Source organism: Phyllobates terribilis, unplaced genomic scaffold, assembly GCF_046119375.1.
Source record: "Phyllobates terribilis strain yellow unplaced genomic scaffold, ASM4611937v1 Scaffold_11__3_contigs__length_659146591, whole genome shotgun sequence".
Classification (NCBI taxonomy): Eukaryota; Metazoa; Chordata; class Amphibia; order Anura; family Dendrobatidae; genus Phyllobates; species Phyllobates terribilis.
The window spans coordinates 306,592,872-306,611,989 of NW_027362771.1; the positions used below are offsets into that span (position 1 = coordinate 306,592,872).

The window sequence follows — 19,118 nt, forward strand, 5'->3', positions numbered from 1 at the left end:
TTTCATGGGAACTAAAGGGATTAGTGTTGGTGCAAATTAATTCGAGCAACCTGGTCCATTGACCTCAACAGAGGTCTGTGACTGCTGGATAGGAGCCGTGAGAACCGCCTCTTACCTGACAGCATCCATGACTTTCCTTTCGATTCCGGTATTCAGCCTGGCGTGATGTCATCATTGCGGTGTGATGCACATGAGAGGTTGCTCCAGGCTGGCTAATCTAAAGAAGAGCCGCCAGGTAAGAGACGGTTCTCAGAGCTCCCGTCTAGCGGTCACAGACCACAGGTTCTCCATGCCGGCTTCGTTTTGCATTTTCAGGCAGGATGCAGGCAGGCATTTGTTATTTCTTTCCTATACTCCCAACTTCTAAAATTAAAAAACATGACTGCTTTCATCACTTTTGTCGACAAGATGTATATGGTATTGTATCTCAGCTACTTTCAAATTAATATGCCTGAGATGCAATACTAGATGGAGTCTATAGAGACTAACATGCCAATGCGGTATATAGAATAGATTGGGTGTGATTAGGCGGCCTGAGGCAGGAATAGTCTGGGTGGAAGCCCATCCTCAATAGTCATGGCTTATTTGCATATAACAGTGCATAAAAGTTGTTTTTTACAATATAGAAACATTTGTTTGAGGCATGAAGCACTATTTTGAAAGGCACAGATAAGCCAATATAACATCATAATGTCAGCTTGGCAGGTTTGGGGATCCTGACAAGTTCCCTTTAAATGATTATATAAATATTTCTGGAAAAACATAAAGAGTAATCATCATTTAATCTTTATTTCATAAATCAAAAATGCAGGTTAAAATTAGCAACTTTGTAATAATTCTTATTGGAGAAATCTGCTTCTTTCTCCTCATTGAATGATCATTCAGTTTCAAAATTCTCAATGCCTTTAGTAAAATCTGTATTAAGTCCTAAGCTCAAATTAACCACACTTCAGAGACCAAAAGATATGGGAGGGGTGGCACTTCCAGATTTTTTTCTGTAATATTTGGCGGGTCAACTTAAGGCACTCTGTAGCTGGATGCCAGATTCGCACTTACCAAATTCAGAAAATCCTCTGGCTCAAATAACTGGAACTGATTGTTTGCTGGGTTTCTTGCAACTAAATAAGTCCATCACCCCTAAATTGTTACCCTTACTTAGACTAGCACGCTCAATGTAGGGACAGTCTAATGTAATAGCTAAAATGCAGATATGGGAGAATAGATATTTTTTGACACTGATGAAACACCCGTCTACCCTCTTCTGGAAAGCTTGCAATGTTCGCTTGCTGAAAGACATTTATGAAGGAAAGGTACTAATGTCATTTGAACAGGTGCAGCTTAGGTACCAGATTCCAAGATCCCAATTTTTTAGGTATCTCCAACTTAGGGTGGCTCTTCAGTCCCACCTGCCCAATCATGCTGACCTGTCCATATCATCATTTCCCCTGATAGGCATTCTTAAATCTCAGGGTCCACAAAGGTCTTATATCCAATCTATATATGTGTTTGCTATCAACAGGTGTGGATCTAAACCCACAACAGTGAAAGGTAGATGGAGACTTTTAATAAAAAAAATTCAGGAAGAGGAATGGGAGGGGATTCGGGAATCCTCTACTCTCGTCTCTCCCTCCACTAATAACAAAATGATTCAACTCTATATTATTCATCAGTCATATCTGACTCCTCTCAAGCTATTCCCCTACTTCGGAATGTTTACGGTGTCATACTTCGGATGCAAATTTCTTCATACACATGATTTGGGCCTGCCCAATTGTCTCATACTTTTGGCATGAGGTGACTACTCTATTATCCTCTCTAATATCTATTCCAATTCCATGCGATTCATTGATCTGTCTATTTGGGGTGTTAAAAGAAGACATATAGAATCATTATATTAAGTTTTTTTACGACAAACTTTGTTTCTGGCCAGGAAGCTATTGGGAATGCATTGGATGGGTAACCCACAGTCAACTTTACGATCCTGGATTGCATTGGTGAATTCAACAATTCCATAGGAAAAATCGGTCTATCAAAATAGAGGTTGCCAGAATTTGGGATTTTTGTAACTCTTCATTTCTTACAATCTCTTCCAGTGGATGAGGGAACAAGTGATAGGAAACTTCTAAATTTAACATATAGATATGATAAGGTGCTACTTACTTAGGAACCAGGGGGAAACAGTATATGGATATATACTCATGTATACCATGATAAGATATGATGTTAATATGGAGGTATTCCTGGAAGCGCAGTTAAAGTTTAAATAAATGTTAATGTTGTAGGTTTAAAGTTTAGGTTAAACCTGAATTTTATTACTCTTTTATATCCTTTTGGACTAATCTATTTAGAAGAAACTGTGTTCATATAACAAAAGGACACATGGTCATCTGTTTTTGTTTTTCTTTAATTAATAATATGTGCCTTATTCAATAATGAATGTTATAAGTTAACTAATTATATGCTGTAATCTGGATGGTCTGTTATGACTTATATTTGTTTATAAAATTGTTGAATAAAATGTAAAAAAAAAAAATCTGTATTCAGTGAAGACTGCTACATTACTGAGATAGGAGGAGATGAAAGATGCTACCGATAATATTCTATGTAGATCTGACAAGGGAAAAGAATGGAGCAGCTCTGTCTCTAGCTCCGGCCTCCTTCTCCCTCCCCTCCACGTAAACTATTATCAAAAGTAATTTTCATCTCTTATCTCAGTAATGGGAAAGTGTGTCTTCACTGAATACAGATTTTACCCGTGAATTGTGAGTTTTGAGAATGATTGTTCAGTCAAAGAGGAGAAAGAAGCAGATTTTTCTGATAAGATATATTACAAATTTGCTTATTTTCACGTGTACTATTGATTTATGAAATAAAAATTAAAATTACAGTTACTCTTTACTTATTAATTCCATACATGTAATTCTGAGGTTTAATTCTGGGGGCATGAGTTTTCATAACTGAAAAAGAAAATGGTATCAATAAAAATAAATATTGATTCTTCTCGTCTTACTTTTAGGGTGACCAAGGTTTACAAGGAATTGATGGAGTTGCTGGTTTAAGGGTGAGAAATTAAAATAAAAAGTAGACACAATCTAATAGGATTCTATATGGAAAAGAGCCAACAAATATATAATCACATTATTTTTTTTTCTTTAGGGAAAGAAAGGTCAAGATGGCGAGAAGGGGGAAAAAGTAAGTACAAGATGTCTTCACGATCTGCTAAGTTTGTCACTCATAAAGTCTAAAACATTCTTTATTTTAATTTTAATATCTTGTAATAATAATAATGACAAGTTGTAATAAGGAAGAAATTTTTATTTGCAGGGAGAGCGGGGTGATATTGGACCTATTGGACCTGCTGGGAGAGCAGTAAGTTAAATATTAATGGGTGAATTGATTAAGTCTATATGAATAAGTCTGATTATATCTTTTTGCATTTACTATTAGCAAATGTTATTTTCTACAACACAAAAATGTTTTTTTCTTAGGAAAATATTTTTCATATAATAGCTTTTAGGATATATTGGACTTCTTTGTTTGACGTTTTACATACTGTGGTTCTTAATTATGTTTTATTGTATTGAAAAGTACAAAGAAAAATCAAAACTTCTTTACACATATGAGGTTACAATTAACGTGAGAAATTGAAAAATTTTATTATGCTGCCTCAATTTTCACATTAGTAGGACAAAACTACTTATTATACTGACCTAAAAGGATAATAATAATATATAGACTCATTACTAATTATATTGCTAGTGTTTCTAAACCTAGTACACATTTTTGATAATGTCTATCTGCGGTTTGTGAGTCTAAAATCTGCAAAAAAATGTTGATACAACATCTAATTAATAGTTCGTATACAGAGACAAGGAGCTGTGCGGTTCTATAGTACAGAGACATGGCCTTTATTCACTGCCAGGTTCCTTAGAACTCCATACAAAGGAATTCCTCTATAGAAACAATGCTTCTATCACTGTACAGAAATGGAGCATGGCAGATATATTTTCGCTGGCTTATTATGTTTAAAATCATAGACACACAGCGGTACCGTTGAAGCCTCATGAATCCCTATGGCAGCCTAATTACAGCTCAATAGAAAACTGAGCCGTATAAGTCTTTGTGCATTAGTCCTTAGGATTACATGACAAAAACACCATCTATGATTTTTTCAGATTTAAACCTATTCTTTCATTATTTTTTTATTAGGGACTTCCAGGGCCTACAGGTCAAAAAGGAGACCAGGTAATTAGAAACTTTTATATTAAAGATCAGTGCAACTGAATTATTCCCATAGCAAAGGTACATAATTTTAATGAATGTGAATTTAGGACTGGTAACAAGGCATGCAGGAACATAGACAATTCAGTAAGATACAGAGGTGTTCTTCACATTTGTTATTTCTCTCCTATATTTGAGTATTTTTTTCCCCTCTAATTTATAACAATGTATGAGATAAAAAAAATCAAGACTGCTTTCATTCCTTGTCCACGGGATGTGTGGCATTGCAGCTCAGCCATATTCAAAGTTATATGAATAAGATGGAATATCAGACATAGTCTGTAGATCAGGGATATCAAACTATTATACACAGAGGGGCAAAATTAAAAACTTGGGCAAAGTCGCGGACCAAACTTGACATTTATTAAAAAAAATGTCTACAATTGAGGAAGCTTTTCCTTATCATCAAATATAACGATAAACCTTTTCATATGGAAATAAACTAAAAGGGGCTGTCCCACAAACAAAGTACATTTTAATTAATAGATCTTAGAATAAAATAAACACTTAATCACAAATGGGGAATACTGGATTAATATATTATGTAAGACCACTAAAAGCATATGGCCCTATGGCCTAATTTAAATATGTATAAAGTTAATAAATAAAGATAATAAAGTATGATGCCAAACACAGTAAGATACCCCCACAGTGAATTGCTCCACAGAACCTTCCACACACACTGTATGATGACCGTATGATGTACTCCACCCCTCAGAAAAGTATGATGACCCCATCACAGTACAATTTCCCAACTATGATCCCCACACAGCCCTCCATACAGTATAATGGGCCTCACATAGTCCTCCATACAGTATAATGGGCCTCACGTAGTTCTCCTTATAGTATAATAGCGGCACATAGTCCTTCATACAGTATAATGGGTTCTGCATTGCCTTCCATACAGTATAATGGCCCCACATAGTCCTCCATACAGTATAATGGACCTCACATAGTCCTCCATACAGTATAATATGCCCTGCATTGCCTTCCATACAGTAAAATGGCTCCGCATAGCCTTCCATACAGTATAATGGGCCCCGCATTGCCTTCCATACAGCAAAATGGCTCCACATAGTACTCCATACAGTATAATAGGCCCACATAGTCTTCTATACAGTATAATGGGCCCTGCATTGCCTTCCATACTGTATAATAGCCCCACATAGTCCCCCATACAGTATAATGGGCCCCACACAGTCCTTCATTCTTCATTCAGTGTAATAGGCCCTGCATTACCTTCCATACAGTATAATAGCCCCACATAGTCCTCCATGCAGTATAATGGGTCCACATTAAAAAAAAATACTCACCTCTCCCTGGTTCCCCGCTGCTCCGATCTCGGCAGCAAGCGCTCTCAACCTCTGCACTCCTTGACACAGCGGGCGCGTTGTAGTGACGTCATTGCGCACGCTGCACTGAGATGTCAGATGCAGCATGATGACAGAGGGAGCAACAGCTGATGGCTCTGTCTTTCATCATTGTTTTCAACTGTATCGGCATCCAGGATTCCGTTGAAAGTGCGATGCTGGACGGGGGGCATCGCAGGTCAAATACACTCACCCTGCAGGCCAGATTTGGCCCGTAGGCCAGAGTTTGACATGTGTGCTATAGGCTTTGTTTCTGGTAGAAAGCAGCCATATTTTCTAATTGCTTAAAGCTTCTTTAACTCCTTAGTGATGACTGCCATACTTGTATGCTGGATGGGCTCTATCACTATATGGAAAGGTCTTAAGAGCTGGGCCTCCTTCATGCAGTGTGGGTACCAGCTGTATTATATTGCTCTGTTTGCATCAGTTTAATTTCTTAAATGCCACTGTCAAGCATGACATTACCACTTTTGATGGCCACCAGCAACCTGCGCAACGATGTCACAGGGTGCCGATTGACTGTTATGGCAGCCAGCGGACTTCTGAGGTCCCAATGTCTGCCATGTGAAATCTTTCTATGAAGCACCTGGCTGGGCTTCATAGGAGATCATCTGTTTTACTGAAGTATTAAAGTGCACTATATAAGCGCTCAAGAGATCTCAGGTCTAAATCCCTTAAGGAGCCTAATTAAAATGGATTTAAAAAAAAAAAAAATATATGAATAATCTCCCTAAATATAAAAATGTAAATAATCCCCTTAGCCCCAAACATACAGTGCATTGTGAAAGTATTTGGCCCCCTTGAACTTTTCTACCTTTTGCCACATTTCTGGCTTCAAACGTAAAGATATAAAATTCTAATTTTTTTGGGAAGAATCAACAACAAGTGGGACACAATCGTGAATTGGAATGAAATTTATTGGATATTTTAAACTTTTTTAACAAATTCAAAACTGAAAAGTGGGGCGTGCAATATTATTCGGCCCCTTTACTTTCAGTGCAGCAAACTCACTCCAGAAGTTCAGTGAGGATCTCTGAATGATCCAATGTTGTCCTAAATGACTGGTAATGATAAATAGAATCCACCTGTGTGTAATCAAGTCTCTATATAAATGCACCCGCTCTGTGATAGTCTCAGGGTTCTGTTTCAAGTGCAGAGAGCATCATGAAGACCAAGGAACACACCAGGCAGGTCCGAGATACTGTTGTGGCGAAGTTTAAAGCTGGATTTGGATACGAAAAGATTTCCCAAGTTTTAAACATCTCAAGGAGCACTGTGCAAGCGATCATATTGAAATGGAAGGAGTATCAGACCACTGCAAATCTACCAAGACCTGGCCGTCCCTCTAAACTTTCATCTCGAACAAGGAGAAGACTGATCAGAGATGCAGCCAAAAGGCCCATGATCACTCTGGATGAATTGCAGAGATCTACAGCTGAGGTGGGAGAGTCTGTCCATAGGACAACAATCAGTCGTACACTGCACAAATCTGGCCTTTATGGAAGAGTGGCAAGAAGAAAGCCATTTCTCAAAGATATCCATAAAAAGTCTTGTTTGAAGTTTGCCACAAGCCACCTGGGAGACACACCAAATATGTGAAATAAGGTGACTGGTCAGATGAAACCAAAATCGAACTTTTTGGCCACAATGCAAAACAATATGTTTGGCGTAAAAGCAACACAGCTCATCACCCTCAAAACACCATCCCCACTGTCAAACATGGTGGTGGCAGCATCATGGTTTGGGCCTGCTTTTCTTCCGCAGTGACAGGGAAGATGGTTAAAATTGATGGGAAGATGGACGGAGCCAAATACAGGACCATTCTGGAAGAAAACCTGTTGGAGTCTGCAAAAGACCTGAGACTGGGATGGAGATTTATCTTCCAACTAGAAAATGATCCCAAACTTAAAGCAAAATCTACAATGGAATGGTTCAAAAATAAACGTATCCAGGTGTTAGAATGGCAAAGTTAAAGTCCAGACCTGAATCCAATCGAGAATCTGTGGAAAGAGCTGAAAACTGCTGTTCACAAACGCCCTCCATTCAACCTCAATGAGCTCGAGCTGTTTTGCAAGGAAAAATGGGCAAGAATTTCAGCCTCTCGATGTGCAAAACTGATAGAGACATACCCCAAGCGACTTGCAGCTGTAATCGTAGCAAAAGGTGGCGCTACAAAGTATTAACTCAAGGGGGCTGAATAATATTGCACTCCCCACTTTTCAGTTTTTAATTTGTTAAAAAGTTTAAAATATCCAATAAATTTTGTTCCACTTCACAATTGTGTCCCACTTGTTGTTGATGCTTCCTAAAAAAATTATAATTTTAAATCTTTATGTTTGAAGCCAGAAATACGGCAAAAGGTAGAAAAGTTCAAGGGGGCCAAATACTTTCAAAAGGCACTGTAAATATCAAAATGTAAAAAATGAAAAGAAATGAACAAATTTGATATTTTTGCATGTTCAATTGCTTAACCTAATAAAGTATAATTATGTTCTTCCCGTATATTGAATCTGGAAGTGGAAAAAAGAATTAAAACTCAAGAATTGATGTTTTTTGGTAACTCCAGTTCCTCCAAAAAATGTAATAAAAAGTGATCCTTACCTCATTTATACCCCAAAATGATATTAATAAAAATGTCAAGATAACAAAGTTATGGCTCTTGGATAAAGGGAAGGAAAAAACAAAAGTGCCAAAGCCACCCAAAATTAGCTGGTCCTTAAGGGGTTAAATCTATCTATCTATCTATCTATCTATCTATCTATCTATCTATCTATCTATCTATCTACATAGATATATGAGATGGCTGTTGGCTGACAGCTATTTCACCTGGCTCAATAACAAACATGCACAGTTAGTGGGGGTAATCTACAATGGATATAAATGAGTAGGCAAGTTAAATCCTACAAGCTTGATTGTTCCGAAGTCTCTCATATACATTAGATAGTCAACCAATTCCACCTAAATCAGTTGCTTCATCTGTATTTGTTCTAATGTGTATGAACTACTTTACTTATATTATTTAGTAAACTTAAAGATTCATGTCTTGTGAAGTTTGAATGACAACTATCTTTGTGTAGTTAAAACGGAATTTTAATGGTTGACTTCTGGGGAATATTTGATCAGAAATTAGAAACCTTGTTTAATTATCATTATATTTTATAGGGAGTCCAAGGTTTTCCAGGCGCTCCAGCTATGGGGGTAACATACTTTTTATTTTGTTTACACCTGATTTACAGTTTATCACAAAAATACAAAATAACAATAACTATGTACATTTATTAGTATGTACAGTATTTGATTATATGGTTATACTGTATATATATTTTTTAGATAGATTGAAACATCAGCTAAAGGCTTTGTACAGCTTCACACAATGTCTTTTTGTTTATTAACTTCCTAAATGCAAAGTTAAGCGAGTATCTAAATAATTGTCATTAAAGGTTTTCTACAATTTTGCTGCCATAGAGTGTCCGTAAGTGCTTTATCTAGGTGCTTTGTTTTGCAAAAATGTTACAAATTAATCAAAGCTCATTCTCCTAGTTCTGATGGCCCTCTCTGCTATCGCCCTCCATTCTTTTAGTGTAGCAGTATAGCAGCATGGAGTGGGTTATACACAGATCTACAAAGTATGGAGTAGGAAGAAAGTATCTCAGGGAGGGCAGAGAAAACACACTTTAGAAAAGGAGATAAAACACATGTGGAGTAAATACCTGCAGGATGTATTAGCTACTTGAAACTTCAGCACATAGGATACACACAGACTAGATATCCAACCTATATTACTGGGAGAGACATTCCTACAAGAGAAAAAATCTAAAATTTGAATCAGGCTGCAAATTGTGTATCAGAAGTTCTGAAAATAAATGAAGGAATGTAGATTGCTACCTGAAGCAATTTTATCAACTAAACATAACCACTAACTTATGTAAAAAATATTTTCCCATATCAAAGGAGTCCATAGCCATTGACAGAAAGATTGGCTTAGCACCAAGACATTTTCCTAAAATAGGTGCTGTCAAAAATTTAATAATAGTTATAGTTGAATCACGGTGCATTTGCCACATACAGAGAGTATACCAAATAGCACTTTCCTATTTCTACACCATACAAAGATTAAATTGTAACTGGACTTTTAAGAAACTTTGCATTAATCAATAGTAGAGACAAATATAAGAAACTTTTTAATGTATCTGATTTGAGAAATCTGTATCTTTCCCCACTTACCAAACACTTCTTTCTTTCCTCATTGCATTGTAAACTCATCATTCACTCTAAAAAGCAGATCAAAACCACCTTAAAAAAAGTCAATATGGACTGCCAGCTCCTTGTGTCATGTGTCACAGCCCATTATACTCTATGGAATGGTGAGAGGAGAAGAGGATAGAGGAGCAGAGTAAGGAAATATTCAGAGAGAGACACAGACAGATTGTGCTAAGCTTTTTAACAAGTATTTTTTACTTCACTTTAGTCCTGGATCAATAATACTGTAAGATTTCCTCCATGCTGCTGCTTGTCTCTATGTGCTAAAAAAGGAATGAAGAACAGGAATTAATGTCTGTGTGCAATACTGTGTAGGTCAGAGATCATAGCAGCCTGGATTGTCACACCAGTATGAATTGCAAATTAAGAGAGAATTCCTGTAGAGGGGAAGACTAGTAAAAGTGCAGGGATACAAGGCATATAATAGTCAGAAAACATGTTATTCCTTATATACTGATAAAGGACAATTTATTCTAAAAAGTTGCTTGAAAGTATAGTTTCTCTTTAATTTAACTTGACTAAAGGTTAATTATTTTATGAATAAAAGAATTTACTTTTAACATGTAATCAATCTTTCACCTGAATTTGCAGCAACATGTTTGTATCTAGCTCATCCCTCCTCTCCTTTCCATAAACTTTTATGAGCAGCAACATTCATCATGTTCCTTGTTAAGCTGAAAATCCTTCTTTTCTGTCTCACTGAAGACAGATTTTACTAGTGATTTGAAAGTGAATAACTGGTCCAAGAGGAAAAAGAAGCATTTTTCTGTAATAATATCTATTACAAAGTTTTATTTTATCTACACTTACAGTATAATTTTATTGGAAAATATGGTTACTTTTTAAAAAATAACAACTTATTTTAGGAAATCACAGAACTGTAAATCGAGGCTATTGTTAACCTATGGAAGATTTAAAATTGTTGGATTTGTGTGACCTTGAAATGGTGACTCTCTGATACAGATACAGAAATAAGACAATCAGCAATTTTGATGTTTTTTTTCATTTAATATGTTTATGTTGTACTCTGCAGGTAGTTGGCCCAACTGGTAAGAAAGGTTCCAGGGTAGGTATAAATAAACTTAAGACATAACATCTTGTACAACATTTACTTTTACAGCTGATAAGGTTTTCCAAAAACACAGATATTTGTCTTGGCAGCAGCTGCCACACAGTGGACTTGAAAATGAAGTTTACTGTCCACCAATACCACCAATATTTAACATATAATTGGACATGTTTTTTCCTGCCAAGTGCATAACCTTACAATTATCTATATTAAACTTCATTTGCATTTAGCAACCCAAGTTCCAAACTTCCCCTGATCCTTCTGTAATATACACCACATTCCAAATTATTATGCAAATTAGATTTAAATGTCATAAAGATGTAATTTTTTGTTTTTCAAATAAACTCATGGATGGTATTGTATCTCAAAGCTCTTTGGATCACTGAAATCAATCTCAAACACATGTGATAATTAGTTTGCCAATTGAGCCTTATTAAAGGAAAACTACTTAAAGTGGTTTTCCATTACTAATTTAACCCCCTTTCATATGTTCTAACTCTTCCTAGCAATCAGTTTTCTTATATACTTGTATTACCTGTGCTGCTTCTGTGAGTTCAGCTTTGTGTGGGTCATGTAGTCCTCTGTTGTGATTCTGCCACTGCTACTTCCGATCCGTAACTGGAATCGGATGAACAGAGTAGACATATTATTGGTGCCTGCCTGGATCCTGCTGACGCTTTAGAGTGCTGTGCCTTCAGCTGGCAAGTTCTACAGATATTTAGAACGCATATCACAGTGCTTGTCATGTGAAAGGATGGCACTTCAAAGCTTCAGCAGGATCCAGGCAGAGGAGGAGAGTGAATTCTGATGTAAAGTTGGTCATGTGTGGTGCAGACTGACTCTGCTGAAGGTTTGAAGTGCCGTCCCTGACTCATTTACATAGACCATTTAAGAAAATCTGAGAAAAATAGCATTTGCATAATAATTTGGAACACTGTGTAATGCCTACATATATATTATTAATATATCATATTTTTGTGGTGCAAAACCAAGAACATATTTTTATTCTGAGTTTAGAATTATTAATAATATTATATATTATTATATTTATTAGGGTGATATTGGACCCATTGGTCCGACAGGTCCTAAAGGAATCAAAGGAGATCAAGGAGACAAAGGAGTGAAGGTATAAACCTCATTAAATCCAAAACAATCATTATCTGAAAATAGGAAGAGTCTGGAAAAAAAAAATTGTAAATCAGATTGTATCATTCTATGCTATGCTAAGGTGGTTCCGTGCGCTATAAAATTCAAGCACAGAAAAAAAATAACATCAGAAGTCATGGTGATGTATATTGAAATGTGTGGTGGTCCCTAAGTATTTAATAAACATTTTCTTTTGTTTTTTAATCATTGCTGTTTCTAATGAAAATTGCAACACAAGCCTATTTAAATGCAATTCCAACAGAAGAATTGGGTCAGGAGTTTGGAGTTTACCCACTATATGCATTAATGGCAGTCAGCTAAATATCAATAAACTAGATTCTGTTATGCACACGCCCGGGCTAAGCGGCGTGTGCGTGTGATTGGTAGTGATTCCACTGGACCGTGCCGGAGAGTGAATGCCTGAAGGGGCGTGACTAAGTATTCACCCGATCCGACCAGGGTCGCACGACGGCATACGACGCCAGTGCACCAAGGAGGAACCGAGCAGAGGGACCAGGTGCTACTCCAGGACAGACCCCGGACACGGCTGTTGACCCACACAGGGGAATACAGGAACAGGCTGGTAGGCTGGCACACAGACTGGTGGGTATAGGCAGGCACGACTGGTATGCAGGCAGGCGGGTATGCAGGCAGGGGGGTAAAGGCAAGCACAGCTAGAGTGCAGACAGGGAGGCACTAGCAGGTAGGAACACAGGCGGGATAGGGCCCAGTACACACTGGGACTCAGGAACATTACAGGCAGAGGGGTACAGGCAGGGCAGGACAGGACTGCCGGAGCAGCGGGCAGAAGCAGGGCAGGACAGGACTGCCGGAGCAGCGGGCAGAAGCAGGGCAGGACAGGACTGCCGGAGCAGCGGGCAGAAGCAGGGCAGGAGAGGACTGCCGGAGCAGCGGGCAGAAGCAGGGCAGGACAGGACTGCCGGAGCAGCGGGCAGAAGCAGGGCAGGACAGGACTCTGTTCACACGGAACAGACAGGAAGGGAAAGACAGAGCCAGATACTCACACAGTACTTGCAGAGACAACAAGCAGGAGTTAGGTACGAGTTCAGACTCTGCAGAAAAAGGAAGGGAACGGACATAGAGGCAAAACAGGTAAAGGATAGGAGAGAGTTCAGACTGGAACTGAGTGTACGGAGGAGACCGACACTGCAGCGGGATACAGGAGCGGGTCTGGGAATACTGCCCCCAGAGAGGCGGGACGAACAGGCAAGGAGCGTGTTCAGACAGGACAGACAAGATACAGGAGCGGGTCTAGGTAATCGGCTCCTAGAAGGCGGGAGGAACAGGCTAGGAGCGTGTTCAGACAGGACAGACAAGATACACAGAAAGGACTCAGTTCAGACACGGGAACTAATACCGCAAAGCAGGAGACATACAGGACTTAGTTCAGACACGGGAACTAATACCGCAAAGCAGGAGACATACAGGACTTAGTTCAGACACGGGAACTAATACCGCAAAGCAGGAGACATACAGGACTTAGTTCAGACACGGGAACTAATACCGCAAAGCAGGAGACATACAGGACACAGTTCAGACACGGGAGCTGATACCGCAAAGCAGGAGAAATACAGGACTCAGTTCAGACACGGGAACTGATACAAAAAGCAGGAGACATACAGGACTCAGTTCAGACAGGCCTGGAAATACAGCCTCCAGGAAAGGCAGACAAGGAAACAAAGACGGGACCTGGCACCTTCAGAGTGCAAGCACACACTGAAGGAAAACACTATGCTCAGGCAGGGATAGAAGAGAGCTGCTGAGCTATATACCAAGTGTCAGACAGCAATAGGCTGAGGACGCACAAGGTGTGTGACCCACAGCAGGTACAAAAAGCAGGAAGTGATCGGGCGCCGCCCTTAAGCAGCAGAGACAGACACAAACAGACAGCATGGAGGGAAGCCAGAGAGACATTCTGGACAGGAGATCAAGTGCGCGCTCCTGCACAGTGGGAAATGGACCACTATGCAAGGACGCCGCCAGGTATGTTACAGTACCTCCCCCCTTACGCCCCCTCTTCTTCAGGCCTGCCAGAATCTTCCGCAGGGAATTCGAGGACCAGTCGTTCACTGGGTTGGAGGGGGACAGAGACTTGAGGGTAATCTCTGCTTCGAGGTACATCTTGTCAAGCTCACAGGAAAAAATAGACGGGTTATCAGGTACATAATGAGGAAAAGTCACTGTCTCTTTGTTATCTGGTGGTACCCCGGAGGATTCAGGAAACAACTGGAGGTCCTCCGCCGGGTCAGAAGAGTGCAGAGGCTCAGAGAAAACAACTGCTTCAGAGTACACTAGGTCGGACTCACTGGAGGAAGCAGGCGAGGTATCGGGTACCGAGTATAGGAAAGTCTCTGTCCATTCACCACCAGGTGGCACCCCGAAGGGTTCTGAACACAACTGGAGGTCCTCCGCCTGGTCGGAGGGGTGTAGAGACTCGGGAGTAACCTCTGCTTCGGAGTACACTAGGTTGGACTCACTGGAGGAAGCAGGCGAGGTATCGGGTACCGAGTATAGGAAAGTCTCTGTCCATTCACCACCAGGTGGCACCCCGAAGGGTTCTGGAGACAGCTGGCGGTCCTCCGCCTGGTCAGAGGGGTGTAGAGACTCACGGGTAACCTCTGCTTCAGAGTACACTAGGTCGGACTCACTGGACGAAGCAAGCGAGGTATCAGATCCAGGATATAGGAAAGTCTCTGTCCATTCACCACCAGGTGGCACCCCGAAGGATTCTGAACACAACTGGAGGTCCTCCGCCTGGTCGGAGGGGTGTAGAGACTCAGGAGTAACCTCTGCTTCGGAGTATACTAAGTTGGACTCACTGGACGAAGCGAGCGAGGTATCAGGTACAGAGTATAGGAGAGTCTCTGTCCTTTCGCTACCAGGTAGCACCCCGAAGGGTTCAGGAGACAACTGGAGATCCTCCGCCTGGTCGGAGGGGTGTAGAGACTCGGAGGTAACTACCACTTTGGGGTACCCATTGTCAGGCTCACAGGACGAAGCGGACAAAGTATTGAGTACCGGGTGTAGAGAAGTCTCTCTCCATTTGTCATCGAGTGGTATCCCGGAGGATTCAGGAGGCAACAGGGGATCCTCCGCCAGGTAGTAGAGGTGCACAGACTCAGAGGTAACCACAGCTTTGGAGCATCCTTGGACATGCACACCGGTTAAAGAGAGAGAAGCATCTGATGCCGGGTGCAGGAAGTTCTCCTGTGTGGAGTCTGGATGGGCAGAAGTCTCTTCGGGCAGGAGAACTGGTGCACTACCCACGCACATTACCCATTGGGGTTTCTCCGGGATACAGGGAGGTGAAGCTTCAGTAGGGACTTCAAGGTTGGGGTCAGGAGGTCTCAGGGAGGACAGACCCTGGCGTGACGGCTTGCCTCTAAGTCTAGCACGTCTGGACTGCCTCTTGAGGTTGAGAGAAGTATTCCGGAAAGCGTAGTCACCCTGTGAGGATTCTGGGTGGGCAGTAGTCTCATTGGGCTGGAGGACTATTGCGCTACCCACACACATTACCCATCGGGGCTGCTCCGGGATATTGGGAGGTGAAGCTTCAGCAGGAGCCTCCGGGTTAGGATCATCGAAGACCATTAGAAAGGCCACCAGGAAGGCCATTAGGTCCCGGAGGATCGGATCCTGTGTTTCATATAGGGGGTTGATCCATTCCAAGGCATCACCCGCCAGGTAAGACATAATAAAGGCCACTTTAGCCCAATCGGAAGGAAAATAGAGAGGGTAGGCCTTAAAGTGTAGCATGCATTGCTCCACAAATGCACGACACTGTCTTGGATCCCCATAGTAACGTGGCGGATCCGCAGGAACGAGAGCTGATAGATCCATCTGGACGGTGCGTAATTTCGCCTGGAACTCAGCTAAGAGAAAAAAAAAAATTTATTTATTTATTTTAATGCATATATTCGCTGGAAAACTTCTCAGAGGGCGAAGGCCGTGGGGCTCAACGGGAACCATGGCCTGAGCATGCTGTTATGCACACGCCCGGGCTAAGCGGCGTGTGCGTGTGATTGGTAGTGATTCCACTGGACCGTGCCGGAGAGTGAATGCCTGAAGGGGCGTGACTAAGTATTCACCCGATCCGACCAGGGTCGCACGACGGCATACGACGCCAGTGCACCAAGGAGGAACCGAGCAGAGGGACCAGGTGCTACTCCAGGACAGACCCCGGACACGGCTGTTGACCCACACAGGGGAATACAGGAACAGGCTGGTAGGCTGGCACACAGACTGGTGGGTATAGGCAGGCACGACTGGTATGCAGGCAGGCGGGTATGCAGGCAGGGGGGTAAAGGCAAGCACAGCTAGAGTGCAGACAGGGAGGCACTAGCAGGTAGGAACACAGGCGGGATAGGGCCCAGTACACACTGGGACTCAGGAACATTACAGGCAGAGGGGTACAGGCAGGGCAGGACAGGACTGCCGGAGCAGCGGGCAGAAGCAGGGCAGGACAGGACTGCCGGAGCAGCGGGCAGAAGCAGGGCAGGACAGGACTGCCGGAGCAGCGGGCAGAAGCAGGGCAGGACAGGACTGCCGGAGCAGCGGGCAGAAGCAGGGCAGGACAGGACTGCCGGAGCAGCGGGCAGAAGCAGGGCAGGACAGGACTCTGTTCACACGGAACAGACAGGAAGGGAAAGACAGAGCCAGATACTCACACAGTACTTGCAGAGACAACAAGCAGGAGTTAGGTACGAGTTCAGACTCTGCAGAAAAAGGAAGGGAACGGACATAGAGGCAAAACAGGTAAAGGATAGGAGAGAGTTCAGACTGGAACTGAGTGTACGGAGGAGACCGACACTGCAGCGGGATACAGGAGCGGGTCTGGGAATACTGCCCCCAGAGAGGCGGGACGAACAGGCAAGGAGCGTGTTCAGACAGGACAGACAAGATACAGGAGCGGGTCTAGGTAATCGGCTCCTAGAAGGCGGGAGGAACAGGCTAGGAGCGTGTTCAGACAGGACAGACAAGATACACAGAAAGGACTCAGTTCAGACACGGGAACTAATACCGCAAAGCAGGAGACATACAGGACTTAGTTCAGACACGGGAACTAATACCGCAAAGCAGGAGACATACAGGACTTAGTTCAGACACGGGAACTAATACCGCAAAGCAGGAGACATACAGGACTTAGTTCAGACACGGGAACTAATACCGCAAAGCAGGAGACATACAGGACACAGTTCAGACACGGGAGCTGATACCGCAAAGCAGGAGAAATACAGGACTCAGTTCAGACACGGGAACTGATACAAAAAGCAGGAGACATACAGGACTCAGTTCAGACAGGCCTGGAAATACAGCCTCCAGGAAAGGCAGACAAGGAAACAAAGACGGGACCTGGCACCTTCAGAGTGCAAGCACACACTGAAGGAAAACACTATGCTCAGGCAGGGATAGAAGAGAGCTGCTGAGCTATATACCAAGTGTCAGACAGCAATAGGCTGAGGACGCACAAGGGGTGTGACCCACAGCAGGTACAAAAAGCAGGAAGTGATCGGGCGCCGCCCTTAAGCAGCAGAGACAGACACAAACAGACAGCATGGAGGGAAGCCAGAGAGACATTCTGGACAGGAGATCAAGTGCGCGCTCCTGCACAGTGGGAAATGGACCACTATGCAAGGACGCCGCCAGGTATGTTACAGATTCTAATGCATCAGGTATTTTAGAATATGTATACGGCCGACCGGGCGCGACTAATCAGCGAAGCAGTTTTTAAATGGGTTGTGCACTACTTTAAATTAACCCCCCAATGTATCCCCCCGGGGCCCCACCCAATGGCAAGTGTGAAGGGAGGACCGGGGAGCGAGGCCGCCGGTCGGAGTACTTCTGCTGTGAGCAGCCGGGAGATGACCAGCTAGCACCGGTCATCTCCCGGCTGCGTCGCCGCTGATCTCCCAGCGGTGGCCTGCGTGTTTCAAATCCGGCGCCAATTCGCAGCTGGGCTGCGCCAGTCACTGATTGGTCGCGGCCTGCTGGCCGTGACCAATCAGAGAAGCGGTGTTTTAAATTTCGCACCAATATCGCTGATTGGACATGGCAGGGCGGCTGCGACCAATCAGCAGAGCGGTGTTTAAATTTGGCGCCAATATCGCTGATTGGTCGCGAATCGTGTTAGTGAGGACCGGGGAGCGGCGCTGCCTGGGTACATCTCCCGGCTGCATCGCTGCTGACCTCCATGCGGCTACCGTCGGGAGGTCAGCGGCTAGGGCCGCTGATCTCCCGACGACAAGTGTGAAGGGAGGACCTGGGAGCGTCGCGCCGCCTAGGCCGCCGGTCGGGGAACTTATGCTGCGAGCAGCCGGGAGATGACCGTGCAGCAGATGAGCCGCTAACGGCCGCCATCTTGTTTTGAAATCCCACGTCGCTGATTGGCCACGGCCGGACCAATCGCCGACGCGGGATTTCCTGGACGGACAGACAGACGGGATAAGCCAATTATATAGTAGATACCTGATTTGTAACCACTCGTGTAATTCCAACACAGCAAAGCTGTTATAGTAATAACTTTAAGTTAACCCCTTACCGACATATGTTGCACCGGTCATATGCCGACTCCCGCTTCTTTCCCTGCAGATGATGGCTGAATTATTTATTTAACAGCCGCGGGTGGAGCGGAGCTTTGCTTGTGGCTATTAACCTGTTAAATCCGACTGTTAATCTCTGATAACAGCATTTAACATGTCCTGGCAAGGGGACTTATTATTCCATGTGCCCATCGGCGCGCCCGTGATGTCAATGGGTTCTCATGACAGCTGGGGGTCTGTTGAAGACCCCTGTGCCTGTCATTACAATACTTCTGTGAAAGCCAGCCTGTAGCTGGCATTCATAGGAGATCGTGATTTTCACTATACACAGCAATGCTGATGCATTGTTATGTATAACACAAACGATCAGTGGATTGCAGCTTCAAGTCCCCCAAGGGGACTAAAAAATATAATAAAAAGTGAAAAAAGTTT

General features: G+C 42.7%; 1 protein-coding gene across 1 annotated transcript in view; it reads left to right on the forward strand.

The window, feature by feature from the left end:
* Positions 1-19,118, forward strand: part of LOC141167259 (uncharacterized) — a 705,047-nt gene that overhangs the window by 283,213 nt on the left and 402,716 nt on the right. Inside the window, exons 39-45 of the mRNA XM_073654695.1 lie at positions 3,017-3,061; positions 3,157-3,192; positions 3,325-3,369; positions 4,210-4,245; positions 8,814-8,849; positions 10,945-10,977; positions 12,035-12,106. Of these exons, the coding sequence (XP_073510796.1) occupies positions 3,017-3,061; positions 3,157-3,192; positions 3,325-3,369; positions 4,210-4,245; positions 8,814-8,849; positions 10,945-10,977; positions 12,035-12,106 (303 nt within the window). The remainder of the gene's footprint in view (positions 1-3,016; positions 3,062-3,156; positions 3,193-3,324; positions 3,370-4,209; positions 4,246-8,813; positions 8,850-10,944; positions 10,978-12,034; positions 12,107-19,118) is intronic.